The following is a 27,623-nucleotide window of genomic DNA, read 5'->3' as shown; positions in this document are numbered from 1 at the left end:
AACATAAATACCGACATCAACACCAGACATAGATAGCAACTCAACGCGAGGCAGAATCGGCCAAAAAAAAGCCGGGGGAGCAAAATGAGCTAAGAGGGGGGAATAGAGCATGGTCCAGACCGCAGCTCGCGCTTCGATCGGACTTCCCGCCCGCAAGCAGATCTTTCTCAGAGCGAAAGGCGCCGTGGCATAACACAACATCAACAACAACCTGAAAAAAAAAATCACCGCAAACGCAACCGGCAAAACCCAGGTCTAAAGTAACCCCGTCCGTCCATCCATCGCCCGGGCATGCCAGCCCAATGGATCCCCCAAAACCCAAGTCTTCCACCCAGCGCTTTCCTTTTCGTCATCGAATGCCCATCCATCGCAACCCATGATATGATGATCATTAAAGCCAGAACAGGAGCCAAGGCCAAAGCCAGCACCAAAAGCCAAAAACCATCAACGCCGCATGGCTCAAAGGTATATATCGCCCCCTTCTCCTCTCTCCCACCTGCCCCAAGCAATGTCATACGCCTCCTCCAAGTCCCTGACCCACCGCCGCGTGTCAAACAGCGCACAGGTCCATTTGCTCTCGAACAACAACCTCCTCAAGTCAGATAGCCTCCCGACCCCCTCCCTGTACTCTCCGCGTGACCGATACGCCAGCCCGTTAACAAGCTGCACCGCGAACTCCTCGTACTCGGCCTCGTCACGGGCGATCAGCTCTTGAGCCGCCCGCTCGCCTTCCGGTCCTTTGGGAAGCGCCCCTTTGAGGATCGAGGCCGCCATGCGCGAGCACATCTTGTACTCATACCGTGGCAGCGTCAATAACGGCGTGTTGGACCAGAGGATGTCGGCAGCGGTGGTATGGGCATTGCACTCGGGCGTGTCGAGGAACAAGTCGCAGACGCGTGCTCTCGAGATGTGCTGCAGCTTGGGCGCGACGTCGGTGAAAATGATGCGGCTAGCGACGCCCTCGCCGCTCCAGTCGCGCGCGGTGCGACGGAGGTGTGTCTCGCCGAGTTCTGGGAAACGTAGCAGCCAGAGGTAGGCCTTTGGCGCGGCTGCGAGAATGCGTAACCAGGAGCGGAAGGTCGTCGGGTCGATCTAGATGTGGTTAGCCGTGATAACGCACGGTGGGACACAGTGTTATGGGCATACCTTGTAGAGCTGATTGAAGTTCCCGAGAAGGATGGCATCGTCCGGGAGGCTCGGGAACAGCTCCTTGCGCATTTTCCACCGTCTTTGTTGATCCTGTTCCCACGTCACGTCCCGCTCATTGTACCCGTCGGCAGACTGTGCGTGGTCGCAACAGAAAAACGTGTCGCGGCAGAAGATGATGTTCTCCGAGTAGATCCAGTCCTCGGCATCGGCATCTTTCTCGTCGCGGAAGACGTCCTCTAACGTCAGGTTGCTCCGGTGCGGCCGAAGGGTTGATGGCGGGATGGCGGTCGAATCAGCCAAGAGATAGTCGCACCACTCGGCGCCCAGTGTGCCCGCAAAGCCCATAAACGACATTTGGATCGGGGCAGGGCGGGCGGCGAAAACCTCGTTACGGGCACCGCGCGTGTAGCCGTTGAGGTTGACCAAGATGTGAATCTTGTCCTGGACGATCTGCTGAACCAGCTTGTCCGGGGAGAAGGCACTGACATCGCGGAAGACCGGCGCTTCTCGCTCGATTTGCTGACGGTGAATGGACCTATCACTCGCCGTCGTGGCATAGCAAAACGCTTTCACGCGTTTCGGATTGTGCATGCCGAAAACGGATTGCATCCTAGGAGTGTTAGCTGACGAATAATTAATGGATCTTTCGAGGACTTACAGGTGCGCCAAGGGATGATTATTAAAGTCAGAAGAAACGTATCCCACGTTCAGGTGCGGGCTCGGCGGATCTGGGGGTTCGTAAACGACTGACGGGATCCAGGGCGACCTGAGTGTCGAAAACGATATTCTCAGAGCGTTCCTCTGCGAGATCGTTCGGACATCCTTCGCCGCCAAGGGGCACGTGAATGTGTGGAACGGCAGGACTGTCGGAGCTGACGGAACTGATAGGCTTGCTGGAGGCTTTGGGCGGCGATACCCGGTGGGTGATGGGGTGCCGTTGATGTGCTTATCCTGGTACCATGAACGCATGGCAGCGACCGTGGACCGTTCGATGAGGCGAAGGATCCGATAACCCTCACTCGGTTTCCCAGCCCATTTCTGGAGTTCGGCTTCCAAGTCGAGGAAAGCGTCTGTGATACCGGCTCCGGCATCTCTTAGTTCGGTTGCCAGCTGAAGGATCGACCGCTCCTGCAGAACCCCACAGCCCCATGCCGACGACTCTTTGAGCTGACGACCGACCATGTCGACAACGCGCTTCATCAAACCGCTTCCCTGGCCCTGGCCCTTGGCGTCCTGGAGCATGCCCTTGTCGTCCACATGCCACCGATCATACTTGCCATTGGCAAGCAAGACGCCACCGCGCCCTCTCCAGTCACAAACCGAGTTGAGGGCAGTCGAGAGACCGCAGACTGCCTCGGCAAAATCCGGATTCGCCGCCACGGCCCGTTGGTAATATCTGATAGCATCGTTGACCCGACCCCTGTCCTTGACCGCGTTTGCAAGATTGGTCAGGGCAATGTCGAACGACCCATCACACGCCACAGCCTGCTCGTACATCGAGATAGCCATGTCTAGCTGTCCAATGTCCTTGAGAAGACTGCCTAGATTCGTATGGAGATGGACATGTTTCGGATCCAACGTGAGTCCGTACTGGTAATAGGCGAGTGCCAGCGACAAGCCACTTCCGGGAACGATTCCGGGAACGCTGGCAGCAAGGCCCATGTCGGAAACCGAGATGTATTGTACCGGTGCGGTTTGCTGGACGCCGGCGAGAAGTATCCCCACATTGTTGGCGGTCGACGGGCTTTCCTGCAGTGACAAGGATAGGTAATAAAGGGATAGGATGTCACCGACACCTGCAGGCTGGCGGATCAAGCCGGAAGTTGGGCCGCCATTCGACATCGCATCTTGGTAGATCTTAGCCAGAGACAAAAGCGAGTTGCTTGTTGTTGCCACCACGGATTTTTTGTGAGCCCCTTCGGCCATATGTTGGAGTCCGGGTAACTGGCCACCGGTGGGAGCAAAGACGTATTGAGCCGTGAGCTTCGCTTTATCCGGAGGGAGCAGCAAGGGGATGGAAAGATTGCCCCCCACAGAGCCCTGGCGATGTCCCGACCGAGGATCACGGGGGGCCAGGACTGTTTGTATCCTCTTAATGAGAGGCTTGACTCCCTGAACCTGTTTCCCAGCGCTAATCATCACAACCTCCTCGAAGGCCTCGGAGGCACGGTCGATGTCCTTCAACGAGTAGAGCATGTTCCCTTTGGCGTGAATAAGCAGAACCATGCGGCCATTCTCGCTCCCCGGAATGCGGTAGCCGCTGGAACCGAAGCCGGGTGACTTGCGGTCCTCGGCCATGGAAGCGAATCGTTGCTCCGGGCTATCGGTGCTGTCGGCGTCTAGCACATATGGATCGGGGGTTGACTCGGCCAGTGTCATTGGCGAAGCAAGATCGGCCTCGCTGGCGGTCTCGCTGGCTTGATCCCGAGGCAGATCTGGCCCTGGCATTCTCAAAGATCGTTGGATGAACTCGATGGCGTTCACTGCCGCACCGTTCCTGTGCAACGAGCAGAGTAAACTAACGAGATGCTCAACTGCTTCCAGATAACTCGGGCGCAGCTTGATAGCTTTAATCCAGTGCTGCTCTGCCTCTTCGTGCCTATTCAAGCAGTACAGGGTCGCGGCTATGTTAGAGATCGCTTCCACATGGCTGGTAAAGGAGTTAGTGTCCTGTACGTATCATCAGGCGGTGGGGAACGTTAAACTACCTTGGGTCTAGGTTCACAACCCGCTTGAACCACTCCAGGGCCTCTTCATAGCGCTCCAGGCCATAGTGAAGACATCCTCCCAGGAGCATGCCCTCAACCCACTTCCAACCGCTTTGCTCACAAAGTGTAGAGAGCATGTCGAGTGAAGCCCTAGCGTTGAGGACAGGCGAGCCCATCTCATGATATCCGCGCTGCTGGTGGTTGTGGGTAAATATCCGTGCAGCCACCTCCTTCTGGACCATTTGCTGCATGTAACCCCCTGCTGGATCCGCAAAGGCGGACGACGGCTGTTACTTGTTTTCGCTGCTACTGCTGCTGTTGCTGCTGCTGGTAGAGGGTTTCGGGTATACCATAATCTTCGAAAGATGGCCTAGAGATGGAGCCGTTGCGTCTCATGGGTGCGCCTTTTTGGCGTGGGTTAGATGGAGCAGCAGGTCATTATAGGCCTTTATGCGCACTTTTGAAGCGCCCTTTCCTTGAATCTGGGTTGGTGATCCTGGTTCCCCGGCGCTGACCCCTTTGGCGAAGTGCCCTGCACCAGACATCATCGGCATGGAATTCCGTCCAGGGTTGGCAGCATAGTGCGCCATGTGGTTAGCCCCATAGCGAGCAAAGCCATCGTCGAGAGGCTGACTCGGCAGGGGTAGGCCAAAATGGTTTGGTTGCCCTAGTCCCGGGGCATTGAGCAGGCCGTGGTGTATTGTGGATTGAGCGCCCATGAATGCACTGTCAACCGAATTTTGCGGCGTGTAGTTATTTGCAAGTGGAATCATTGTCTGGTAGCCAAAGTTTCCATCCCTCCATACCGCAGGCTGCTGGAAGCTTCCAGGGCTGTAGACCGTTTGCGACAGTGATTGTTGATACCCCGGGCCAAAGAGCTGTTGTTGCAAGTTGAGTGCGCCGTGTTGGTTATGCTGGGAAATGGGCTGAAGAAAGTTGAGCTGGTCTCCCATGCCTGGATCCAACGCTGGATTCGGCGTTTTCAACCCCCACCCGCTCGGAGTTCCGGAGAGGCCGTTCATGGTTCCTATCCCAGGATCAAAGTTGGCGGCAGGCATAGGTGCTGAATACCCCCAAGGGCCCAGACCCGCTGGAGGCTGTTGTAGCATACCAATGGGTTGGTTAGGCGCTCGATGAACGACGGCAGTTGGGAAAATCTTGGACGAAGCAGGCACGATCATGTGCTTTAGAGGCGGGGGACCAGAAGCTAAGTGAGTTAATGACCCATCGTACCCGTTGTCGATAGTTCCACTGGGGGTCTTCCGCCGAAGAGAGTGCTCAGCCTGGTCGTGCCCGTGCAACCTCGTGAAGCTGGTCGTGATGCGGTGCAAGGCCGGGGCATGTTGGGCGCTGCGGATGGCGAATGCTCGCGGTGTTGAGTTGTGCGGATGGGTAGACTGTGATTGGTGTGTAAAATAGGATCCGTGATGTGACGGATGGTCTGGCTTTGGGTGGCCATGATGGTGATGAGGCCCTAAAAAGTCGAGCGGGGGTTGCACCATCTGGTGCATCTGTACTAGAGGTAACATGGTGAAATGTTCATCAAGTCGTCGAATTGGATGTTTGTTGAAAGAAAAGAACCGAGGGATGGAATGGTGAATCGAAAATCAAACTAAGGAGCGACAGTATGTGATTCGCAACCGGATGTGAGGTTAGGCAGGTTTCGTCATCGCCTTATGCTGCCGGTTCGAGTCAGTGTAGGTAGGTCTGTTTCGTGGTACTGACGGTTATTGTTGTGTTTGTGGCGACGAGTACGATGTCATGATCGAGCCCTCAGCCTTGAAGGTACCAGCACTCCATCTGGGCAAAGGCCAGAAAACAAAGTAGGGCGTTGTCCCAACCAATGCCGCCCGGTACCCCCTAAACCATGTAGCACGCAACACGCGTGTCGGCTCTCGAGAGTCTGATTCGTGCTGGAAATGGTCGCAATCGTTGAAGTTCGCAAAGAGAAAAGGCCCCGCTTGGTCGCTGTCGATGGCAACAACAACCAACACCTCAGCTCCACCTTAGGTCGATTCCACCGGTTTGTTTTCTTTTAAAGCTGAGAAGATCCGGCGGGGTTGGGAGTGGAGTTTGTGTTGTTGAAACTGGTCGAAGAGGTAGGTCGGGAAGGAGGGGTGCAGTAAAGGGCGGGGAACTTGCAAGTCGCTGCCGATCGGGGCGCGCCTGGGAAGAAATCGGGAAGGGGCAAAATGTGATGCACCCAATTATAGCCCGGGGCCCCTTTCCTCCTGAATTCTTCTCTCCGACTCTTTCGATTTCTGATTCCGAGTTTACTGGAATTTCTGATGTTGACGTCGATATCCACCATGCCTAGCTCAAACACAACAAGACGGGGCGTCCCAAGAGGTTCAAAAGTGGAACAGCGCCAGTCGAAAGCCAGGCGGTGCACGACAGGCTGCGGGCTTGCCCGGGCCGTGCAGGGCAGGCACAGGGCATGCGTGTGTTTTATACGGGACGCCCCCTCCATACCGAACCCAGACCCGTGGGGGCGCTAGGGCCCATGCTGCAGCACCATGCAGCACCACCTGGCTACCGGCCGAACAATCACAGCGGGCCTTGCGCCTAACACCAATCTTGGTGGGTGTCAACCATCTCCAGTTAAAGTGTGTTGGGCAACGCCATGTCACCCTCTCGAGCATGGGTTGCATCCTGGGGTGTGCTTCCTTTCATTAATATCGGTACCACCAATCCATCTTTTAAACCTGATTCTCAACCCTGCCCCCCGTTACAAGTCAGATGTGATAGGCAGAGCGCGAGCAGGACAGAGGAGACCGCAGCCTCGGATACCTTCTTCGCTTTCTGCCGCGCCAGTTGTGCGACACGGCGAGGCAGATCATAACGGGCTTTGGGCGTGGTGTTTTGCGGGCGGTGTGTGTGTGTGTGTGTCGCAGTGCTGCACAGCGTGTGGCTGCCGCCGGCCAAGAGGGCCCCCCTCCACCCCCCAATGGCACCGCAAGGGTCACAGTCAGATAGGCAGTCAGACATGCAGCACAGCAGATCTGTTCCTCCTCGGGGAACATGGGGAGCAATTTACGCATGAGTTTTAACACCCAGGCAACCCCCAATAATCAGACACATCTCGTACGCTGGTCGTTCGAATGTTCTCTAACTTGTTCTCTCTCTCTCAACAACTGATCCCTCATCTTTTGGACAGACAAAACAGTCGATTGCTCCCTTCCACAACCGACTTAACCCATAACAGGAACAGTCATGCCCTGTTGCATGAGCAGATCACCGGCAGGCTATCTCTTGAACCCACGGCTAACCCTCCCGCAGCTGGCCGATCAGAAACATGCATGCGCACACCAGCAAGCCTGACCAGTCGCCCCGCGGATTGTCAGATCAGCACGCCCAGTGGCTGAAGCCACCTTCGCTCGGCCAGCCTCTCATGCCTCGCAAGCTCCAAGTCACACTTCTTTTGGCCCGAAGCGTGACAGCCAGGCCATGCAGCCAGCCAGCCCGCGCCAGCCAGCCCGCGCCAGCCAGACGTACCCTATGGGGGGACAAGGAACGGCAGGCCGAGTGAGCAATCACTTTGTTTTCTTGGGGGGACGTTGGGAGTGGACCGACCGGTAGGGCCGGCACGCCGCTTGCCCCCCCTTGGCCACAGGCCGACCTGAACGGCTGGCCGGCATGAGATGGGGTCCCACTCGGCTGTCCGCTTGCTTTGCTTTGGCTGCTTGCGTTGCCTCTCCTTCCCGCTTTTCCCCAATCTCCTTCCTCCCTTGCAGAACCCCATCCCGAGCCGCGTTGGCTGTGACGAAATGGGGCCAAAAGAAAAGAAGAAAAGGAAGAAAAGAGATGGCATGTTATACACGAAATGGAACACACGACAGCTGTCATTCCGGCGTCTATCCCCTCCAAGCCCATCGACACCCGTGAAACTGACTCCGGGGGTTGCGACAACCACCCCCCTCCGTCCCCTCTAAACATCAAATGAATCCCAGCAACTACCCCTGCTGCGGGAAGGGATGGTGTGGGGACGCAAACGGCTGCAACGCCGTGACGCCGCAGCCCAAGCGGCAGCCAAGACACCAAGAAAAGTTCCAAGGATGAAAGGGCTCTGGCGGGAGACCAAGTTCGTTGGACACGTTGATTCGACATTCGTCGACGCTTCAAGATGATGCCATGTGTCCTCATTACCCGCGACCGTTCTCTCATCACTTCCCTAACGCCCCTATGTATTGCCCCCCTCGCAAAAAGAAAAAGAATAGAAAAGAAAAACAAGCTCCCTGGCGTGAACACGAGCAACCCCCTTCGTAGTCAGCAAGCGATCTGCGGCCGTCTGGCACATGGCGTGCCGAGCGACCAAACTGACAACGATCTCCAAACCCCCCGAGCAACGGGCACACGACGGGCGCAACGGGCACCAAAAACCACCGCCGTTAGGAGAGAGTAGCCGCTCCACGTTGCAGCAGCACCGGCGATCCGAGTCAAACCGAACTTCAGCACATGTGCTCGGCCAACCAAGGTGATGTGATGTCAATCAAGACAGGGCCAAAAAAAGAAAATAGGAGAAAAAAGAGGAGGTGTGACTCTGGGAGAGGTAGCCGCGACGGACGAACGTACGCATCGGAGAACCAACAACCCCAGCACAAAGTTGAAACACAACTAACTCACTACCCCCTCGTTCATCAACCAAAAAACTCTCTTATTCCGAGGCAGGAAACCCCCTCCGAATAACTAACCGCCGACATACACAGTATTGGTAGAAGCATTGCGTACGCTCCAGCTCCAGAGGTTCCAATCCATGCCCCTTTCCCCCGTCTCACTCTCGCTCTCACTCTCACTCTCATACCCCCCCCCCCCCCAGGATGCAGCAACGGGCGGTCCAGCACCACAAGCGAGGGCGATCAACCACTGCGCCAACCCGCGTCATTCATGCGCCCAACCATGGAAGCCAGTCAGCCCGCCAGCCCGCCAGTCCTCCTCGGCAGGCGAGGCGGTAACTTCATACCAACACAGTCATGACCATACATAACTGCCTGAGTTTTACCAAACCTACCTATGCAGGTGGCTGCAGTTGGTTACATGGGCACACACACACACATACATACATACATACAATGCACGTCGCCGTTCTAAAAGAAGTAATATCGTAAATTGTGTTTAAATAAGCCCGGGAGAACGAGGCGAGCAGCAGTAGCAGCAGGGAGTGGCCTCTCGGGAAGGCGGATTTCGAGTTTCCACTGCATTGGCCTTGTGTTCTCTACACATGCCTTACTTGGCCGCCTCGGTCTCTTGCTGCCGCAAGCTGTGCCACTGGATGAGACCCGAGACATACGTTGCTGTGTTGTACGAGGACGACATACGAACACAACCGGGGAATCCAGCGACGAAAATACCTCTTAGCTTCGCGGGACCTCTTCAGCAAGGCCAAAAACCACAAAAAAACTGAACGCATCGGGTTATCTGGGTTTGGGAAACCGGCTGTGGTGCGCAACTGGGACAAGACCGAAGACACATGACAAGGCGGGATCGCCGCTGGGAACATTCGGAAACACAGATCATGCGTCCCAGCCCTATCCGCCTATGGTGGGTAGCTCGGGAGGCTTGAGCAGCCCGATCCGCGATCCAAAACCATGGCAGGGCTGTCGCACAGCAGCCAACGGCGGTTCGGGGAAAAGGGAAATGTCGACCTGAAATATGGACCTCAACTTCCATAGCACAAAGTGCCAACGAAAGCCGTGGTGAGTAATCGGACGCCAGACTTTGATCTCCCTGCGCACAAAGAGCCGAAAGGACCATGGGAGAGCAGGTCGTTTCCGGAGTGAACAGCCAGGGGCAACTCGGTTGGAGTTTCTTGGGGGATGGGGTGGGGAGGGGGGTTGATGTATGGATCGGATACCGTATCGCGTTAGAATCTGCAGCAAAACCTTCGATCCACGCAGCCAGGAGCCGAGTTTTGACAGAACACCCACACTCGGCCATGAAATCGTTCTTTTGATTTGTATTGCCGTTGTTGGCAAGCCTGGTCGAAAGCAAGCCCTGAACTCCTAAACACATGCCAAGAATCCCAAAACCGACCTTCATTGATGACGAGTTTATTCCTCAGGAACTGCAACATAGTTAGCGAATCGTTTTCCCTTCGACAGACAACCACCACCCAATAAGGCGCCCTCGTGTCCCAAATGAGAAGCAGGCGTAGAGGAACGGGGAAAACATACTGTCGATCTCGCCCTCCTCAATGGCGTCGCTGATGGCCTTCGGGCTCTTGCCATCTACCTGGCAGCCGACGCTGAAAGCGGTACCCAGAATCTCCTTGACACACCCCTTCAGGTCCTTGGAGAACGACTTGAACTTCATCGTCCTCGCAATCTCGATGATCTCATCGAGGGAAACCGACTTGTTGTGCTTGATGTTCTTCTCCTTCTTCCGGTCACGGGGGGGCTCCTTGAGCGCCCGGATGATGAGGGACGACGCTGTGGGAACCACCGAGACGGCGGCTTGACGGTTCTGGATCGTCAACTTGACGGTCACGCGGAGACCCTTCTGTACATTGTCGTGCGAAAATCGCCATCGTCAGAAAATCCGTAATTCTTTCCAAGCTCGTTTTCGGGGGTTGCGGAGGGGTATTCATACCCAGTCACCAGTGGCCTTTGCGATGTCTTCGCCCACCTTCTTGGGCGAGAGACCGAGGGGACCGATCTTGGGGGCGAGAGCCGAAGAAGCACCGACCTCACCACCGGTTGCCCGGAGGTGGCTGCGAGGGTACCATTGTCAGTTTCCTGGTCGTTCTCGTCTTTTCTGTCGGGAGAAACGCGTTCGCGAATGGGCATGATCGGGAGCTCTGAAGCCATTGGAGCTTACATGATCTTGATCTCGTTGGGGTCGACCTTGGGAGCTGCACAATTGCGCAAATTAGCAATCCAGACAATTCCAGAAATAACGGCCAGCGGGCAATGACTTACGCATGGTGACGGCCGGTTATGAGAAGAAGTGGACTTGTTGGTGGTGTTCAAAGGGTGGCAGCCGTATCAAGACAGCGAAATCAAAAAAATCGCAGTTGTGGGTTTTCCCTGGCTGCCCTAAGATTTTGGAGTGTGTGGCTGGAATTTTTTGAACAAGCGGGGCGGCTGGAGGGGCAGCCACAGTGTGATTGGAGGGGAACACCTCTAGCCACACCGTTGCAGGATCTTGGCTTCTCGCCAAGTTGTTGACCGAGGATCCCCCCTGTGCCATGAACATGCTCAGAGTCCGGTCACGTTCATAGAATGGAAGGCAACGACATTTCGGGGAAGCCGTTTATTCTTTGGTAATATCGGTTTTGACATATAACACTGACGCTGAATAGTCACACAGAATCTTCTCTAAACACGCCCTCAACCACCCACCACACTCATTCGCATCCCATCATTCCCTTTTTCATAACCCCCCGTCACATCCAGACCCAGGGCATCTAGTTCGTGCCACTAACAGCCAGTTTCATGAGATGCTCCATAAATGTTTGCAAGGACACATCGTCTGTGAAAATGGTCTGTGCGCTCTGCGCTCCAACGCCGCCGTAGGCCCCGGCACCCGAGGTATGTGTGGTGGACGGGTTGAGCTTGGAGAGCAGGAAACGTGCCTGCGAGCCGCCGTGGTCGCAGACGATGAAACGGGGAAGGGGGAAGCGGTCGGTGATGAGATCCTAGGCGATATTGTCAGTAACAAATTCTTTGGTTAAATCAAGTCAATGGGCGAGAACATACCCTGGCATCTTCCTTTGGCTGCTCCAGGAGAGAGGCAAAGTTCTCGTATCCCTCTTGGTCCTGGTAGCCTGCCTTCCGCCATTCGGCAACGGTCTCGCCGTGGAAGATAAGGATGTGGAAAAAGGTGTCGAGAAGGAGGATGTGGGTTGGCTGGATAGAGGAAGAGTCCAAGAGCACCGGCTGCCCACCCTCCTGATCAAAGGTGTAGGAGTCGAGTGTGGGTTGAATCATGACCAGGGAGTTGCTGACATCTTCGTGGTCGAGCACGTGCCTGTAGAAGGCGGTCTCGTCTGGCGAGTTGTTGAAAACTTGCAAGAACTGACTCCTCCGCAGGTGGAACATGAACTGCGGGTATAATGTGAAGTTCTTTTCCAGGCGGAAGGATGACGGATCGTCCTTGCGGTAATCCGCAAACCTCGAGCAGAGCCTGATGAGCATCCTATCAACCCAGCGAAGCACATCCGGCCCATCGTCAACCTCGGCCTTGAAGACAGCGATCCTGGACATGAGAACGGCAGCTGCTTCTTGGTCGAATGAATGGGCGATTGCTGGGTCGCCAGCCGGCCCACTAAGGTCCCGCGCAATTGTGGTGACGCGGAGATGGAACTGGCCGGACGAGTGTTGATAGTATGTCAGGAATTGGATCATACCCTTTTGGTTCTGCTGGTGTTGTGAGGGGCCGCCCTGGGCAATCTCGAAGTAGACGCCGTAGCTAGCCTTGGGGTCGATACCACACATCTTCCAGGAGCAGGTATTGCCGATACCGCATTCTGTCTCGCCCACTGAGGTCGATTTCTTGTTGAGGGACACTGCGTGGCCGATGAGACCGGTGACCTTGAGTTCCTTGGTGGTGAGCACCTCAAGAACAGCGTTGAAGCCCATCAATAAATTGTCATCGCCATCCTTCTCGAAAACACGGATGAAGGATTGCTTGAACATGGACGAAGTGAAGCTGTCCGTCAGGATCATGTGGCCTCCGGTTGAGTTACAGAGACCCTTCATCTCCAGAAGACCGACTTGGTCGAGACAGCCGGCGAAGATGTCGATTGTGTGGCCATTGTGGGCGGTCCTCTTGGCGAGATTATCGTAAAACTGTCGTCGTGTTAGTCACTTCCGTGCTCCAGTTTCGGTTCCAGCATGATTGCACACATACCTTGAGCGCCTTCTTGTAATACTTGACGTTATCACGGTCAATGTCGTGATGCGATCGGATTGGCTCCCTCAACTCGGGGCCGACAACCATACCGGGCCCTTCGGTGGCGGGACCGCCGGCGAAGAGCATGATGCGGCCGCCGGCGTTCTGGAACGAGGTCTCGAGTAGGCCAACGGCGACGGAAAGAGCAACGCCTGTGCAGCGCAGGTTTCTGCGGTCGCTGGAGATGGGCCAAGGGTCCTGTTGTAGCTGCTCGAGCGCCTTGGTGAGCTGGAACTCGGCCTGGGTAACTGGGAGCAGGAACCGAGAGGCGGGTCCCATCGGCATAGGCCTGCCTGGCTGATGCGCGGGCATACCCGGGCGCATGGCGGGCTGTATGAGACCCAGCATCTCCTGAACCTGCTTGGCAGCGTATTCTTTGCTGCCCCGGAAAACGTACGACTTGGCACACTCGGTGTAGCCAATCTCGTGTACCTGTGCCATAGTTCCGTAGGTGATCAGCCCGACCAGCGCATTCTCGGGCAGGAGACTGAGGCTCATGATGAGCGACTCCTTCAGGGCAGCCAAGCTGTCCTCCTCCTGACACGTATCCACGACATAGAGGAAGATGGGCGGGCTCGGAGCCGGTCGCGACAGCCTGTACTCGATGGTCGTGTTGGAGGGGTGCAGCTCAGGAGGGATGGCCTGGGCTGTGATATCCTTATAGTGCGGCGGAAGCGGGTTCCTCGAGAGGCAGAAAGGGCAGATCCAAAGGCGAGCGCGCACATCGACTTGGCTGTGGGGGTTGTCAGCACCATCGCCCCGGTGATATTGGGCAGGGGATATGCCTACCAAAAGGGGTTCAGGACCGAGCGGCAGGGCTGCTTGCAGGTGACGGGCTCGAATTGCAACAAGGGCGTGTCGGGCTTCTCCTTCAGAGGGGTGTACAGGGCGCCAATGGGAACGACCAGTCTCGACGCTTCCTAGAAATGCATCAGTTTCCGAGAAAAGAGGTATCGCTATATCATGGGATCGGCGGGACTAACCATGCGAGTGCTTGGGAAGACGTTCCAGCTCAGGCGGACTCCATCCCGATCCTCGACCTCACCCCACTGCTCCTTCATACTGTCGTAGTCCATTGTGAGGGATGACGTCGACGCAGTCTCGGGTAGTTGATCTCTGGATCACGGTTATGCGAAGGTCTTGAAGAAGTCGAAGAGGCGAGGAACGGAGATGTGGCTGGTGGACTATATGCAAGCTGTCATCAGCGCCGATCCGGAATGTTGAACTCAAAGTGGCGGCGCACCTTGCGAAACCGACCAACCTGGAAAGTACGAATACCAGAGACAGACTCTAGCACCAGACGCTCGTTATTTGTCGGTAACCTCAAATTAGGATGCCAATCAAGCTCAACCGCAGCTTCACTGACTGCTGTCCAGAAGAGAGTCGCTCGAATGGCGGGATATGGTGGTGAAGTTCGTGCGCCGCTTCGCTTCCGCAACCTAGCTTCGGGCGCCGGATTGTTGTCCCCTCACTGAAAAGGACAAGTTCCAGGTCCAGGTCCTTCCTCGCCTCGTGGCGCGTGCTGTGGCTGAACAGGTAGGCCTTGGCGAAGCCTGGAATTGATCCACAAGCCCCACAATCCCCCCACTCCCAACTACTCAACACCAATTCATGAGCTTCACGAGAATGTGAACCATGAACAAATGGGCGGAAAATGCGATTTTTTTCACTAATACTTTACTTTATGGTTCACTAAACATTATCTGGCCACGTAGTATTTATGATGACAGCCTTGTTTTACGTTGAACCTGCTGGCTGCTATATGGATGTGTTATTTTCATTTACCAACCAACTCCCTTAATGGAAAACTAGCGTACCTCCTGTATTCCGCACTCCAACTCGCTTTTCCGGCACAGGCTAACCCCACGTTCACTTTGTGGCTCGATGCCGGAGCTTGGCTTTTGGTTGGCACCATCCGTACTACCTCCTTCATGTGTATACCACCGGCCAGTTTCGATAAGGGAGATGACCATTTAAGTTGTCCTCAGGAACGGAAACAGACACAGCTACAGACGAACCGTCATGGCCTACACTGTATGATACTAGATACCGTCCGGCTCAAGCTCCGGTTTTGGACAGCCCGTCTATGCGTTCTTCTCATCTGTCGAGCTTGGGGCCTAATTGTTACAACTCGACGATTATCCGTAACCGTCAGACTGTAATTCTTACTGACACTACTTTGAGGCAGCACTCGTTGACACCGGCATGTGAATCATAAGATGTGGCCAGATTTGTCTTTCCTAGCTGTGGCTATCTGTGACCCCTTTTGACCTGCTTAAGGGGCGGTCCCTGGTGACCGCCAGTCCACGAATCAGGCAACGGGTGTTAGCGAGATCCGTGGCGTACATCCGTACGTCGGCTCCTTGAGATCTTATGTCCACCTCCAGCAGTTCGCGAAGTAGCTCACCGAGGATGTGTTCGGCCGAGGTCTTCGACAGGCCTTTCGAGTGCGGCCTCGCACACCACGGGGCTCAACACCCACTACGCCGTCGCGCATAGCCCAGGAGTATCTGACCACGGATTACTTCTACATTAAAATTCACAATACCGAGTCCGCCCTTACCGCTCCCGTTGGTAAGATCCACGATGGAGTTAAGGGAGAGGGCTATATACGCCTAAGATAGGTCAAAGGACATACCGGATTTGCACCGCTTTGGGATATACCTGCCGGTCTCTCGCTGTCTGGTATGCTAGTGTAATTAATTGTTCCATGCATACCAAAATTATGCGTATGTAGCTGGTGGGAGAACCCATGCGGCAGTGCAGTCAAGAGCCGCATCAATCCCGTCACCGTTGCGTACCGTCGTGGCGAAAGTAGCGGATGGAAGGTGCAACAGGGGAAGGTGGAGGATGAGGGTGGTTGGTTCCATCGTCAGCGTTTTCGACGAGGCGGTTGATAGTTCTATCCAATTCGTCGCCGTCAGGGAGAGCCACGGCGAAAATAGTAGATGAAAGGTGCAGAGGAAGCTTGATGCATAGCTCTCCTGAAGGCGACGAGTCGATGGCAGGCTAACCGCCGGCTCACGTGTGTAAGCCAAACCCCAGGGTTAAACCCATTAGAGGACTTGAACAGGGCCCGGGGTTTATACAACCTAGGTGGGTGTACAAATGCTGTCGTCGGGCATGACGATGGATTACTCGTTGGTGATCGAGAAAGAGGTATTTTCCATATCGTGATGGAACTTGAGTGAAAGCGGCTGAAAGCTGTGGGGTGATTTTGACTAGCGTTGGAGTGACGGGTAGTGGGAGCGGGAATGACAGCGTGTGTGGTAGCGATGGGCGGTGGATTTCTGATGCGGTGGTGTGTCGGGTGGGAGATTTTGGTGATGCTGCTTTGGTGGAAAAGGGTAGTGATTGATTGGGGTGGGTAAGTTGGTTGGTCGGTTGTTTAGTCAGTGATGGGACATACATTTATGTCCTCAAAAGAGAGGAGTTGTAGCCATAGCGGCGCATAGATAGAATGAAACGTTTGATAACTTTTGGGTATGAAGTTAACAGTCTAATAATTCGCAGCCGTCATATCTGTACATCGCCAAAGCCAGAACGCTCCCCCCTCCAATCTACCATCACTCTCTACCAGTTGAGGGCAAAGCCTAGAGCAGTGTACACAGATGTACCGATCAGCGTGACGTTGATCAACGACCCAAGCGCCGAGCCACTAGAGAATAGGTTAGCAAAGGTAAACCACGATTCCCAGAAAGAAAAAAAAAAAAAAAAACTTACACAATCCTGCCCTGGGGACCGTTAGAGGTGTAGCCGATGGCAAACAGCACGCGGGCGAAGGACCAGGCGCCACCGAGGCTGGCGGCGAATACGGGGTACTTGAGGCCCGCAACGAGGAGGGCACCAAGGAAGGGGGTCAGGTTCTCGGTGAAGTTGTTGTGGGCGCGTTGGGCTATTTTCCCTTTGGTTAGAGCGTGTTCCCATGTTTTAAGTGTGAGAAGAGAGAAAAGGGGTTAAGTACCGCAGTTGAATGCATACGCCCGGGGGTCCTTCTCAGCCAGCTCAGACGAGGCATAGCTGGTGGGGTACTTGATGCCGGCAGCTTTGCGGGTCCTGCTGGTCAAGAAACCGTGCACGATGTTGACGAAGAAGGTAGAGGTGGTGGCTAGGAGGACGTAGCTGGGACGTGTTAGTTTGGGTTGAGATGAGGGCATGAGGTGTAGTGTTCCTTACCCGTAGTCGCTGGGGAGAGTGATGGACATGTTGGCGGTAGGTGGTGGTGGGTGATGGTGATAAAGTAGAGTTTGAAGTTGAGTTTGAGAGTTTTTGTAGAGTTTTTGTTCGGTGTTTGTTCGGTATTTGTTGAGAGGTTGTATTTGCACAAGATGATGAGAGGAAGGAGGAGTTTGGTAGTGATGATGAGAGGTCTTCTTTGGATGAAATTTAACTAGTTCAAATAGAAAAGCCAGATCATGCCTTAGTCTTCTGTTCGTTTCGACTTGGAAATCATTACTACGTAACTCATTCGCCTGGCTCCATTTCAGCGATCCCGAGCGGACTGTTTTGGGTAGATTGGCCAATGAGATGGCGACCACGGAGCCTAGACTGTCCGACGCCGACCAGAAAGTGTCCGGGGGTTAAGTGAAGCCAGTGCCGAAAGTTAGCGTATTCACCCGACGGGCACCAAATCTGACGGAATATAGTCTCCATTGCTCTTCCGAAGGCCGAGTCCGGCGGCGCCACGGCTTGATGAGTGAGGCAAGGTAAGGCAAGGTGAGGCAGTGGTGATGCAGTCAATTTAAGGTCGTTGGGGGATGGATGGTGGATGCAACTCTGTCGTGCAGCGGGCAGCGGGCAGCGGGCGGCTCCTTCGGTTGGAGGCGGCAAGTCTCACTTCCAGCGGATCAGAACCAACCATCAACGATCACGATATGCGACCCCCGATTACACCATCGCCAAAACGGGGGTATATTTCCAACTAATGCACATGCAAACACCGTCATATCCCCACCTTCACCCAGTGCATCTTTCCTCAGGTGGCCGCCACTCCAATCCCAACCCCTCAAGCACCCTCCGCTCCGCCGTCAACATATCCGGCGCCGGGCTACCATCCGGGCCACTCTCCAAATCCACCCACGCCCCGTCCCGCCGACTGCGCACGCCGCTACTATCAAACTTGAGCATCCGCTCACGCTTGCAGTACCGCCTCAGATCCCTCTGAAACGTCGTCCCGCTCGTCCACCCCAGCACCGCGCAACCAGCCGTCTTCCACGGACTCACAATGATATCGACGCGGCGGTGCGGGTTGGGGTTGCGCGGCTCCCCCGTCCCCCAGACCGGGTCCTGCCATACGACCAGCGCCTTATCAAGGGTATCAAACCCCGTGCCGGCCCTCCCACCGCCGCGCGACGCATTCCCCTTCCACGCGACGGGCGCCTGGCCGCGCTCCGAGTTGGTCGTGGCGAGCGAGAGGGTGTGGGTGATGTAGCGGGCCCGCTCTAGGGCGACGACGAGGCGGCCGACGAGGTCGTGCGTGGCGTGCTCGTCACGGTGGCTCAGCACGACGTCGACGTCGCCGCTGGCGGTCTTGCCGCGCCGGTAGCCGCCCACGATGACCATCTCGAACCCGGGCCGGATCTGGTTGGCGTGCGCGAGTATGACGCCCGCGATGGACTCGACCTCGGCGCGCGGGATGGGGAGCTGGAGCTCCTCGTAGTACTTGACGCCGATTTGTTGGACGCGCGTGAGCGTCTCCCACCCGTACTCGACGATGTCGTCGAGGTCGCGCCAGCCGCGGTTGTAGAAGTCTCGCGCCGTGGTCTCGGCTACGCCCCAGATGTTGTAGAAGAGCTTGAGCACGGCGAGTTTGGGGTCTGACTCGTCCTCGCGCGCTTCCCTGATCTGGCCGGTTTCGCGGAACTCCTGGAAAAGAAGGGCAATCTTACTGCCGCACCCGGGAAGTCTGGCTACTTCTGTGAGGCGCTCAGCGGTTGGGCTTTCTATCCAGATGGAATTGGGTACATACCCTGTGCTGTTTGGAAACTGTAGGGGTACGCTGCGATGGTGGCGATCGCACTCGAGTACGCCCGCACCCCTATCCTGTCCCCGGTCAATGTTCGGGCAGTCTTGATCTTGGTGAGCTCCTCGATGAACCCCTGGTTTGGTGGGTGGTTACGAGTCGGTCGTTGGCACGAGTAGGTGCTGTGGAGGTATTCTGGTATTGGCGGCAGTTGCGTCTCTATCTCGTGCTCGGATGTGGTCTCCCGGAGTAGGGCGGGCCGGACGGGATGGCTGACGTAGGTCTCACCCCTTCTCGCTTGTGATGATCTTGGCCGTGGGCTCTTTAACAGGCTACCGCCAGCATCCGCAAGAGCGCGCCGCATGATTTCTGCCGCCTTCTCAGCGGGCCCGGGCTGCGGTGCTTCCACGGGCGCCTTTGGCACCTTGCGGCCTTCATAAACAACATAGTCGTCGATTGGGACTACCTCCCCTGCCTTGATCGACTCGGTGAACCAGGTAAGCTTGGCCACCTTGACCGTGGGCGCGACAGAGGACGGCCCTACCAAGCGCCGCTGGATTTCGCCATCTGATGCCGTGTCCGAGTCGATATCGGAGCTGGCGAGGGCCGGCGTCTGCAGCCGGGCTCGTTTTCGGTCAGGGGTTGCAGACAGGGTGCGCTCTGCCGGATCGATTTCCTCGGTGACGAGCCTGTGTTTTCTGAGTTCAAACAACGCCCGTTCCTTACGGGATATCTTGCCCAGAATAACCTCGGCTTCGTTGATGTCGTAGGTGAGTGTGGGTATTTGTTCCTCGAGGTCCTGCAATTCCTTCGATCCGAGGTTGGCAGATAGAAGAAATATGATGGGGAAACTGAGGGTCATGTGGCTAGCCGACCTCTTCCGGGAGGGCGTATTCGAGTCCATACTCACAAACCCAATCCCTGTTTCGCTTGTAGTAGAGCAACGAGGTTATTGCCCAGTGGCCAAATTGGACCTTGTTATCTCAGCTGCGGTGTTTTAGAAACCGGCCACAGCATGAGGCATTTGGGCGCATCAAGCAAGGGTGCAAAAATAAACCATGCAAAACTGCAAAACTGAAAATTGGGCATTGAGAGCAATAGCTTCAAGCTACGAGAGTGACAAAACGCCGTTAATGGATGAGGGCCGACAATGAAGCGGGTCATCATGCAAGAGCCAAAAGTCAAGAACCACCAGGGCCATTGTGTGCACCATCCCTACCGGTTTCAGTGACGTGCATCGGTATTCGAAGCGGATAGATGCAGCCGCAAGAAGGCGGGGAAATTCTCGGATTCGAGAAGTCCTGGAGAAGCTTTCACCTCTGGTAACCAGGAAATGCAACAATGCGGCGGCGCCTGCAATGACGGCAGAAGGAGAACACCTGCACTGTGTGGAAATAACATAGATTGTCCTGAACACTGTGTCCGCCAAACCATGAACTCAATTTTAGTTCTGTGAACACAGATATCCGAGAATAATCAGCATGGTAGCTAAGTATAACAAAGTTTAGTTGCATTGCCATTGAATATCTAACCTCCCTATCATATGATACATAACCTCACGCATGGCCGTGCTGCTAACTGCCTCTCACCACTTGCTGCCTAGGGCTCGCCTGGCTGGCTGGGCTGCCTTACTAATAAGGCCGCAGTAAAAGAACCTTCTGTGCCCACCCCTACCACCGTTTCTCAGCCCACTTCCTCTTCCAGCTCTGTTTCTTGGCAAAGCCAGCCAGGCAAGCCAGGCTGATAGACCCCTGTTCTTTGACAGACGTCTCACTTCCACGTCTTCCTCGCACTCTTCAACCTACCTTAGCACACACACTCCGGCTCATCAAGAGTCAAGAGAAGTCTCTCGTTGGTATGTGATCTTCGTCAAAATCGAACGCTCCAAATAAAATAAAACCGAAAGACGAAAAGAAAAAGTGACCTCACATTTCGCGAACCCTCTCCTTCCTCTTTCCTCCTTCCTCCTCTCTCCTCCTCTTTCACGACTCGCTCTCATTACTACCACTCCCTTCCCCCATAGCACTCCTATTCCGCCATCGAAGTGAAATCAATATCGCAACCATGGAAATCGCCCAGACACTCGTCCGCGCCGTCATGCGCGCCTTCTACAGCACCCAGGAAATATTGGTGGTCGAGGCGCTGGTGACGCATTCCGCCCTCCGCGATGACGAACTCGCCTACCTCATGAAGATGAACCTAAAAGACCTACACCGGCTTTGCGCCTCTCTACGAGACGCCCGGTTCCTGACCGTACACACGCGACCCGAGTCCCAGGATGGCAAGACGCGCGCGGTCAACCGGACGCACTATTACATCGATTACCGCCAGACCATCGACGCCATCAAGTGGCGCGTGTACAAGTCCGACAAGGACATGCAGGGCAGCGTGCAACCGGCGGACGAGTCCAAAGAGTACTCGTGCCCCCGCTGCAAAGCCCAGTGGACGCAACTGGACGTGCTGGACTCGGTATCGGCCGACGGGCGGTTCACGTGCCGGCGGTGCGGGGCCTTCCTAGAGCGATCCCAAGAAAAAGAAGCCCCCGGCCACCAACAGCTCTCACGCATGAACAACCAATTCAAGTTCATGACCGACATGCTGCAGCAGGTCGACCGCGTCGTCGTTCCCGAGTGCGACTTCGACAAGGCCATGCTTACCAAGCGGCCCATCGTGCGCGCCGCGACCCACGAGGTGCTCCCCAGCGTGCCCGTCGACATGGCGGGCATGGGCAAACCGTCAGCCGTCAAGGGCCTCGCCAACGTCGGCCCGCGCGCCATGCAGGTCACCATCTCGGACAACAACGAGCAGGAGCGCAACGAGGAGCGCATCCGCAAGGAGCGCCTGATTAAGGAGAACGCATTACCTTCCTGGATGATCGAGAGCTCCGTGCCGACCAACGGCATCAGCAGCAGTAGCAACGGGCCGACTTCGGCGGTGGCGTCGTTCGAGGCCGACCCGCAGGACACCGACATGATGCCGGTCAAGCGCGTCAAGCTGGAGACGGGCGACATGACTGACGGCGGGAGTGGCATCAAGATGGAGGATGAGGAGGAATCAGATTTTGAATTTGAGGATGTTGTCTGAGCGTTGAGTTGAGTGTTGAGCGCGGGGAGACCACAACAACAACGAACAAGGACAAGGCGAGAAGGAGGGGGTTCGAAAAATAAAAAAGACAAAGCAAGAAGTCGAAACGACTTGGGTCCATTTCAGCAAACCAACGCCGGGCACAGCAGGGTGATACCTTTGGCCCACGGCGTGGCTTGTCCGTTATCTTCGGCAGTGCATGCAACTGCAACTGGGACTGGGACTGCGACGGGGTTTTAACCATTGAGCTGTGTGCGCCAACCACACCGCATTGAGCTTTGGTCTGTGAAAGAAGGATATTAAAGGGGATGGAAATACCCGGAGAAGAAGTGAACGGGCAAAAAGTATGGCAGAACGCCACGGCTCAACATACAAAGCGGAACGATGTTATCTGGTAAGGAGAAGAAACTTTGTATATACGTGATGGTTGGCCTTATTATCCATGGCAGTCCCAAATATTTCGGGTGCTCAAGGGCTGCTGGTCTTGTCACACATGGAAACCCCAAACACTTCTGGGGTTAAAGGGCGGCAAAAAAACCGCTCGTTGGGATAGAATAATAAAATAGAGCTTAATAAACCGTAACCAGTCCATATTCGCCATGTCAACCCCCGTCCCTGAAGGAAGAAAACAACTGCTACCTGCCTACAAATAACCCCCTCGCACCCACTTTCCTTAGCTCCAAACCCCACCCCCCTTCGCAACAACCACCATTTACCGCCCTTCCCCAGCACGTTTCCATCATACATAGTTCCGCAGCTGCATCACACCAGTTAGCAAGCCCGCAACACACCACGACCGCATGGCCAGGAGACGGAAGGGAAGGGAGGGGGGCGGGGGGAAGACACTTACATCCAACGTCAACGCCCTCGAGCTATTCACCTCCTGATCGCGATAGACGCCCACCAAGCTCTCACTGTCCTGAAACAGCGTCGGCTTCAGACTAATAACAATAAACTGCATGCCGGGCCCGGCATGCTCGCGGATATACTTCTTGATCTTCTCGACGTTCGCATTATCCAGCGCGGCATCGACCTCGTCCAGCACGAAGAAGGGGCTGGGTTGGTAGCTGTGGATGGCGAACAGCAGGGCGAGGGCGGCCATGGTCTTCTCGCCGCCGCTGAGGTGCTCCATGTCGCGGAAGCGCTTGAGCGGCGGCATGGCGTGGTACTTGATGCCCGACAGGTAGGGGGTGTCGGTGTCCTCTTCGATGTCCAGGTAGGCCTGCCCGCCGAGCGGGTAGGCGTCGGACCGCGTCAGGTCCTTGTACACGTGGGTGATCTGCTCCTGGATGTGCGCGAAGGCTCGGTTGAAGAGGTCGAAGCGCTTTTCTTTGACCTGCGTGAAGGCGTCCCGCGCTGAGCGCAGGGCTGCGCGTGAGTCTTCGAAGTCTTGTTCTGTGGACTCGAGGCGTGATTTGACGGATTCGAGGCGCTCCATGGCGCGCATGTTGGGGTTGAGCTTCTCGAGTTCGGTGGTGAGCGAGGTGATCTTGTCTTGGAGCTTGTCTTCGAGGTCGTCGTCGGGCTGGGGTGGGGGGGTTTGTTAGTTAGCATGGTTGGCTGCTGTTTGGATGGTGGGGGAAGAAAGGGATAGAGAGACATACATTCTTGAGATCTTCGTCTAGACCGTCAAAGTCGATCTCGATACCGTAGTCGTCCATGGCGGCCTCGAGCACCTCGTCTTCATCCGCTTCGCCGTCGACATCCATAGCGTCATGGTCCTTGCGGAGCAGCACATCCTCGTTGGGAATGTTGTCGAGCGAACCCTCGCTCATCGGTAGCTGGATCTGCTCTAGCTTGCAGCGCCGCAGCAAGGCGAATTTCTGGGCGCTATTCTTCTGCACCGTGCCTTCGAGGTTGCTAATCTCCTTTAACCTTGACTCAATCTCCTTGGTCTTCTTCTGCAAATCCAGTTTTGCATCGGCCACCTTTTTGGACTTCTCGGCGTGGCTAGCCTTGACCTCCTCTACAGACTCTTGAAGCGCCTCGAGCTCGTCCTGGTCTTGTGCCTTGGCTTCCTCGATGTCTTCCTTCTCCTGCTGGAAAGCCCCGAGGTCTTTTTGGTGCCTCTTCAGGGTTGTCTCCATGGTCCGCACCCGCTCGTTGGCCCCGTCATGCTGTGACGTCTCCCAAGACAGGTTGTTCTGGATCCGCTGTTTCTGCAGGTCAAAGTCCTGGCGCTTCTGTGCCGCCTCCTGCTCGAGGCTCCCCTGTTGGGCTTCGTAGGCGCGGATCGTTTCGTACCCCAGACGCTTGCAGAAGGAGCTGAATATCTTGTCCTCGACATCTGAGATGGCCTTCTCAAATTTCTCGACGGTAGCCCGTGTCCTCTGCAGTTCGCCCTCCTTGTCGGCGTACTTGGGCTGGTAATCGCGGAGCTCCCGCTTTGCGTGATCGAGCTCCTTTTGTTTGCTCTTGAGGTTCTTCTCAAACGCAGCCAGTTCGCTCTGTTGAAGTAGGAGGCGCTGCTCGAGCGCACCAATCTCGATTTGCAGGCTTTCTTCCGCGGCGCCTCGTCTCCCTGGCCTGGGCAACTTGGCAATCTCGTCCCGGAACTTCTCGGCCAACCGCTGCAGATTCTGGACGTCATGCTCCTCGAATCGTCGTTTCCCACCCTTATCCTCTGGCAGCCGGCCACCAGACATGGTGCCACCCTTGTGAATTACGTAGCCTTGTACGGTCACCGCCTTGACCTGGATCTTTCTGCCGTACACGATATCCTTGGCGACCTCCAGAGTGTCGCAGACCACGGAACCGCCGCAGGCATAGGCGATGGCCCGCTCCAAAGATGGGTCGAAATCGATCGTGTCGATGGTTAGCCGTGCCCCCATGATCCCCTTGATCGCAGAGTTGGAAGTGTTGACTTTGATGTTGTCGAGCGGAATGAAAGTGACTGGGGGAAACCGCTGGTCTTTGAGGTACTGCACGCAGTCCATGCCGGTCTTCTCCGAGTCCACCACAACTGCGTCAAAGTCGCGGCCCAGCGCAGTGATGACGGCCTCGTCGAATTTCTTTTGTTTGGGCTTACACAACTCGCCCACTCGGCCGCGCACTCCCGGGTAGATACGCTTCAGATCGCTAATCATGTTCCTCATCCTGGTCTCCTTCTCGTTTTGTCGTCGCCCCATGTCGGCATCGTCGAGTTTCCTGAGTACATCACGAAGTTTCTCTTCCAGCTCGGTGTGAGTGTTGTTAATTCTAATACGCTCAGACTGAACGCTGTTGAACTCCTTCTTCTTCGCATCAATGTCACTGGTTATTTGGCGAACCGAGTCCTGGCTGCCATTGCGGCGATCCTTAATCACTTGGACCTCGCTCTGCAGCTTCTCGGCGGCGGCCTCAAAGTTGTCGATCTTGCCCTTGAGACTATTTACCGTTACTTCATCGCCTTTTAGTTGTCGTTCGAGGTTGGCCAGTTTTGCGCGGTTATCCGACGTCTTCCTCATAGCCTCGGCCTGCAGTGTGGTGTACTCCTTGCGGTCTGCGTCACTCAGCTCCTTGCCCTGCTTCTTCAGCGTTTCGGACCATTGCTTCTCGAATTGCTGGTGCGCTTTCTCGACCGTTGCCAGGTCCTTCTTCAGCTTCTGGATGTTTGTCGCCTTCTCGTCACGGTCCTTCTTGACATCAGAGATCCGTTTCCGCAAAACTGTCATGTCCTGCGAGCTTTGTGTGATCTTCTCGTCGATCGGAACAAGGCTGTTGTCACGGTCTTCGATGCTCTTCTCCTTGTTCTTGATGCTCTTCTCAATCTTGCTGACCTCGCGGCCAACGGTGGCCTGCTCCTTGCGCGCTGTCTCGAGTTTCTTCTCAAAGGTTTCCACGTTGCGACGAAACTCCTTCAGGTTCTCGTGGTGTTCCTGGATCTGGGCGCTGGACTCGTCCATGACGCGTTGGAAATGGTACAACTTCCACAGGATATGGGTGATGACGGCCTCGTCCCGTTCCTCCGTCTTCTTTTGGAAGTTTTCTGCCTCCTTTTTCTGCTCCTGGTATTGCTTGATTTCCGAGTTGATGCCTCGCCTCCTGTGAAGCTGGAAGTTTTGGTTCTCTGCAGCCTGCTCGGCGTCCGCTTGGAGCTTCTCGTATTCCGCTTTGTACTCGAGGCTCCCCGAGATCTGCTCGATTAAGCGCGTTAGGTCCTGGGGGGACTGGGACGCGATGGCCTCGACGTCTCCTTGGAAGACCAGAAAATTCCGCGCCTTGATTAGGATGTTCTCCTCCTCGAGGGCGTTATTGTACTGTTGGGCGGTAACAGCGCGGTCGTTGATACGGTATTCGCTAGTGCCGTTGCTAGTGATGCTCCGTTTCCACCGTTGCTCGTCCCCCGCGTCGTCCTCGTAGACCGCCATCACCCATGCCGTTTTGGGGTCGTTCCTCGACGCCCGTTGTGAGGAATCCTCGTCATCGCCATCCTGGTGCCCGTTGACTTGTCCGTTGGTTGCCGGTGCCGCGGTTCCGTCATCCTGGATTTTGGACGTTTTCATTACCCTCCCACGGTAGACTAGGTCGCGGAGATGTGATGATCGTAGTTGTGAGGACTTGATTCCTAGGACGAACGAGATGGCGTCCATGCTAAGAGACAGGTGCGTTAGAGCCGGACAATATGGTGTGCAAAGTTAACAACCGTAACTCACGAATTAGACTTCCCCGAGCCATTTGGACCGATGATAGAGGTGAAATAGGAGTCGCCAAACAAGAGGGTATGGTGGCCCTTGTAGGACTTGAAGTCTATTACCCATGTAAGCTTCAAAACTACGAGAACGATTGATTGGAATAGCTGTGGCACGCACTGAAGAGCTCGAGACGAATGAGCTTCCCCATGATTTCGATGTGCTCCTTCGCGCGGAGCCTTGTCTCGATCCGTCGCGTTCAGAATCAATCGGTAAAAATGGAATAGTACGATAAACGGAAGTCCCCAAAATGCCACGCGATTATGGGCATGGAAACGCGCTTGGATTTAAAAACGAATTAAATCTGTAGTGCCTCCTCGGTCGCGCCAGGTCCCGCCTCGCAGATGTCGCGACTAGTCCCGAATTTACGCGACACCGGCCGTTCTGGTGGTGGGGGGAGTGCACGGGCCTAGAAATCAGGCAGACTGTTGATTTAGGGTTAGGGTTGTTGTGAGGGTGAGAGGCACCCAAAGGCCATAAACCAAGAGCTTGCCTGAGGTTGTTGGCCCAAAAGTGAGGGCTTCCTGACATGGACCTTATCTTTTTTGCCCTTTTTGGCCATTTGTCTACTTCGCCGTTGGCTCACCACGATGGCCAATATTTGGCCAGTCATCCTGTAGGAGGCAGACACCAGGCACAGCTCGGTACTAACTACACTAGTTGTGTACGTTACTTCGTAGTTAAAGGTCATGGTTGAAGGCCAATGCTCGTGCTAAATGCTCACGTTGCCGAAACAAGGAATCCAGAACACGGTATACAAAACTTTGATACAAATTAGTCAACTCCCGAGACCCCTTCCGATCACTCCGGTATCAGCAGATCCCGATCTAGACGTGGTGACTGAGCTGCAAAAGCGAGACTTCCCCAGGTTGTCGCTGCAATTCTCGTCCAGTAAAAGCGGCGGATTTAGACACGCCAAGTTGCGAGCCAGTCGCAAGGGTTCTTTGACACGCTAAGACCTGCAGCAAGAAGCTCAACACCTTTTTCTGGTCAGTGGTCAGCTGGGCACTCCCTGCCTGGCATCACAAGCTTGTGCTGCCTCGACTCATAGACCAAAAAGGATGGGATACAACCGAGAACCCCCCAATATCTCAAAGTGTGACAGTTAACCGAGTCCTCCTGACCATTCAACCGTCCCTCGCATGATTCATTCCGTCAGCG

At 55.5% G+C, this 27,623-nt stretch overlaps 9 protein-coding genes across 9 annotated transcripts; 2 read left to right on the top strand and 7 right to left on the bottom strand.

Annotated features, from left to right (window-relative positions):
- Positions 1 to 459: 459 nt before the first annotated feature.
- Positions 460 to 5,316, bottom strand: CHGG_02607 (uncharacterized protein; the record flags this gene model as incomplete). Its single annotated transcript, XM_001229122.1, has 6 exons — positions 460 to 1,092; positions 1,147 to 1,684; positions 1,808 to 3,748; positions 3,858 to 4,144; positions 4,316 to 5,064; positions 5,160 to 5,316. The coding sequence occupies 6 exons, from the start codon at positions 5,314 to 5,316 to the stop codon at positions 460 to 462; spliced, it is 4,305 nt and encodes a 1,434-aa protein (XP_001229123.1).
- A 1,836-nt stretch (positions 5,317 to 7,152) lies between these two features.
- CHGG_02606 (uncharacterized protein) lies at positions 7,153 to 7,742 on the top strand (the record flags this gene model as incomplete). Its single annotated transcript, XM_001229121.1, has 2 exons — positions 7,153 to 7,382; positions 7,697 to 7,742. 2 exons carry the CDS (start codon positions 7,153 to 7,155, stop codon positions 7,740 to 7,742), a joined length of 276 nt encoding a protein of 91 aa, XP_001229122.1.
- A 2,162-nt stretch (positions 7,743 to 9,904) lies between these two features.
- On the bottom strand, positions 9,905 to 10,775 carry CHGG_02605 (60S ribosomal protein L12; the record flags this gene model as incomplete). Its single annotated transcript, XM_001229120.1, has 5 exons — positions 9,905 to 9,918; positions 10,028 to 10,352; positions 10,443 to 10,563; positions 10,671 to 10,704; positions 10,772 to 10,775. The coding sequence occupies 5 exons, from the start codon at positions 10,773 to 10,775 to the stop codon at positions 9,905 to 9,907; spliced, it is 498 nt and encodes a 165-aa protein (XP_001229121.1).
- A 484-nt stretch (positions 10,776 to 11,259) lies between these two features.
- On the bottom strand, positions 11,260 to 13,822 carry CHGG_02604 (uncharacterized protein; the record flags this gene model as incomplete). The annotated part of the gene is made up of 5 exons (XM_001229119.1): positions 11,260 to 11,490; positions 11,552 to 12,643; positions 12,705 to 13,479; positions 13,536 to 13,666; positions 13,730 to 13,822. The coding sequence occupies 5 exons, from the start codon at positions 13,820 to 13,822 to the stop codon at positions 11,260 to 11,262; spliced, it is 2,322 nt and encodes a 773-aa protein (XP_001229120.1).
- Positions 13,823 to 14,464: 642 nt separating this feature from the next.
- CHGG_02603 (uncharacterized protein) lies at positions 14,465 to 14,679 on the bottom strand (the record flags this gene model as incomplete). Its single annotated transcript, XM_001229118.1, has 2 exons — positions 14,465 to 14,504; positions 14,564 to 14,679. The coding sequence occupies 2 exons, from the start codon at positions 14,677 to 14,679 to the stop codon at positions 14,465 to 14,467; spliced, it is 156 nt and encodes a 51-aa protein (XP_001229119.1).
- Positions 14,680 to 16,319: 1,640 nt separating this feature from the next.
- On the bottom strand, positions 16,320 to 16,951 carry CHGG_02602 (uncharacterized protein; the record flags this gene model as incomplete). Its single annotated transcript, XM_001229117.1, has 4 exons — positions 16,320 to 16,404; positions 16,470 to 16,641; positions 16,711 to 16,868; positions 16,923 to 16,951. 4 exons carry the CDS (start codon positions 16,949 to 16,951, stop codon positions 16,320 to 16,322), a joined length of 444 nt encoding a protein of 147 aa, XP_001229118.1.
- A 751-nt stretch (positions 16,952 to 17,702) lies between these two features.
- Positions 17,703 to 19,570, bottom strand: CHGG_02601 (uncharacterized protein; the record flags this gene model as incomplete). Its single annotated transcript, XM_001229116.1, has 2 exons — positions 17,703 to 18,688; positions 18,766 to 19,570. The coding sequence occupies 2 exons, from the start codon at positions 19,568 to 19,570 to the stop codon at positions 17,703 to 17,705; spliced, it is 1,791 nt and encodes a 596-aa protein (XP_001229117.1).
- Positions 19,571 to 20,772: 1,202 nt separating this feature from the next.
- On the top strand, positions 20,773 to 21,792 carry CHGG_02600 (uncharacterized protein; the record flags this gene model as incomplete). The annotated part of the gene is made up of 1 exon (XM_001229115.1): positions 20,773 to 21,792. One exon carries the CDS (start codon positions 20,773 to 20,775, stop codon positions 21,790 to 21,792), a length of 1,020 nt encoding a protein of 339 aa, XP_001229116.1.
- A 739-nt stretch (positions 21,793 to 22,531) lies between these two features.
- On the bottom strand, positions 22,532 to 26,363 carry CHGG_02599 (uncharacterized protein; the record flags this gene model as incomplete). The annotated part of the gene is made up of 3 exons (XM_001229114.1): positions 22,532 to 22,549; positions 22,643 to 23,317; positions 23,397 to 26,363. 3 exons carry the CDS (start codon positions 26,361 to 26,363, stop codon positions 22,532 to 22,534), a joined length of 3,660 nt encoding a protein of 1,219 aa, XP_001229115.1.
- Between the last annotated feature and the right edge of the window lie 1,260 nt (positions 26,364 to 27,623).

This window comes from Chaetomium globosum, genomic scaffold, assembly GCF_000143365.1.
Source record: "Chaetomium globosum CBS 148.51 scaffold_2 genomic scaffold, whole genome shotgun sequence".
Taxonomy (NCBI): Eukaryota; Fungi; Ascomycota; class Sordariomycetes; order Sordariales; family Chaetomiaceae; genus Chaetomium; species Chaetomium globosum.
Note: the sequence above shows the minus strand (reverse complement) of the source record. Positions and strands in the feature narration are given on the sequence as shown.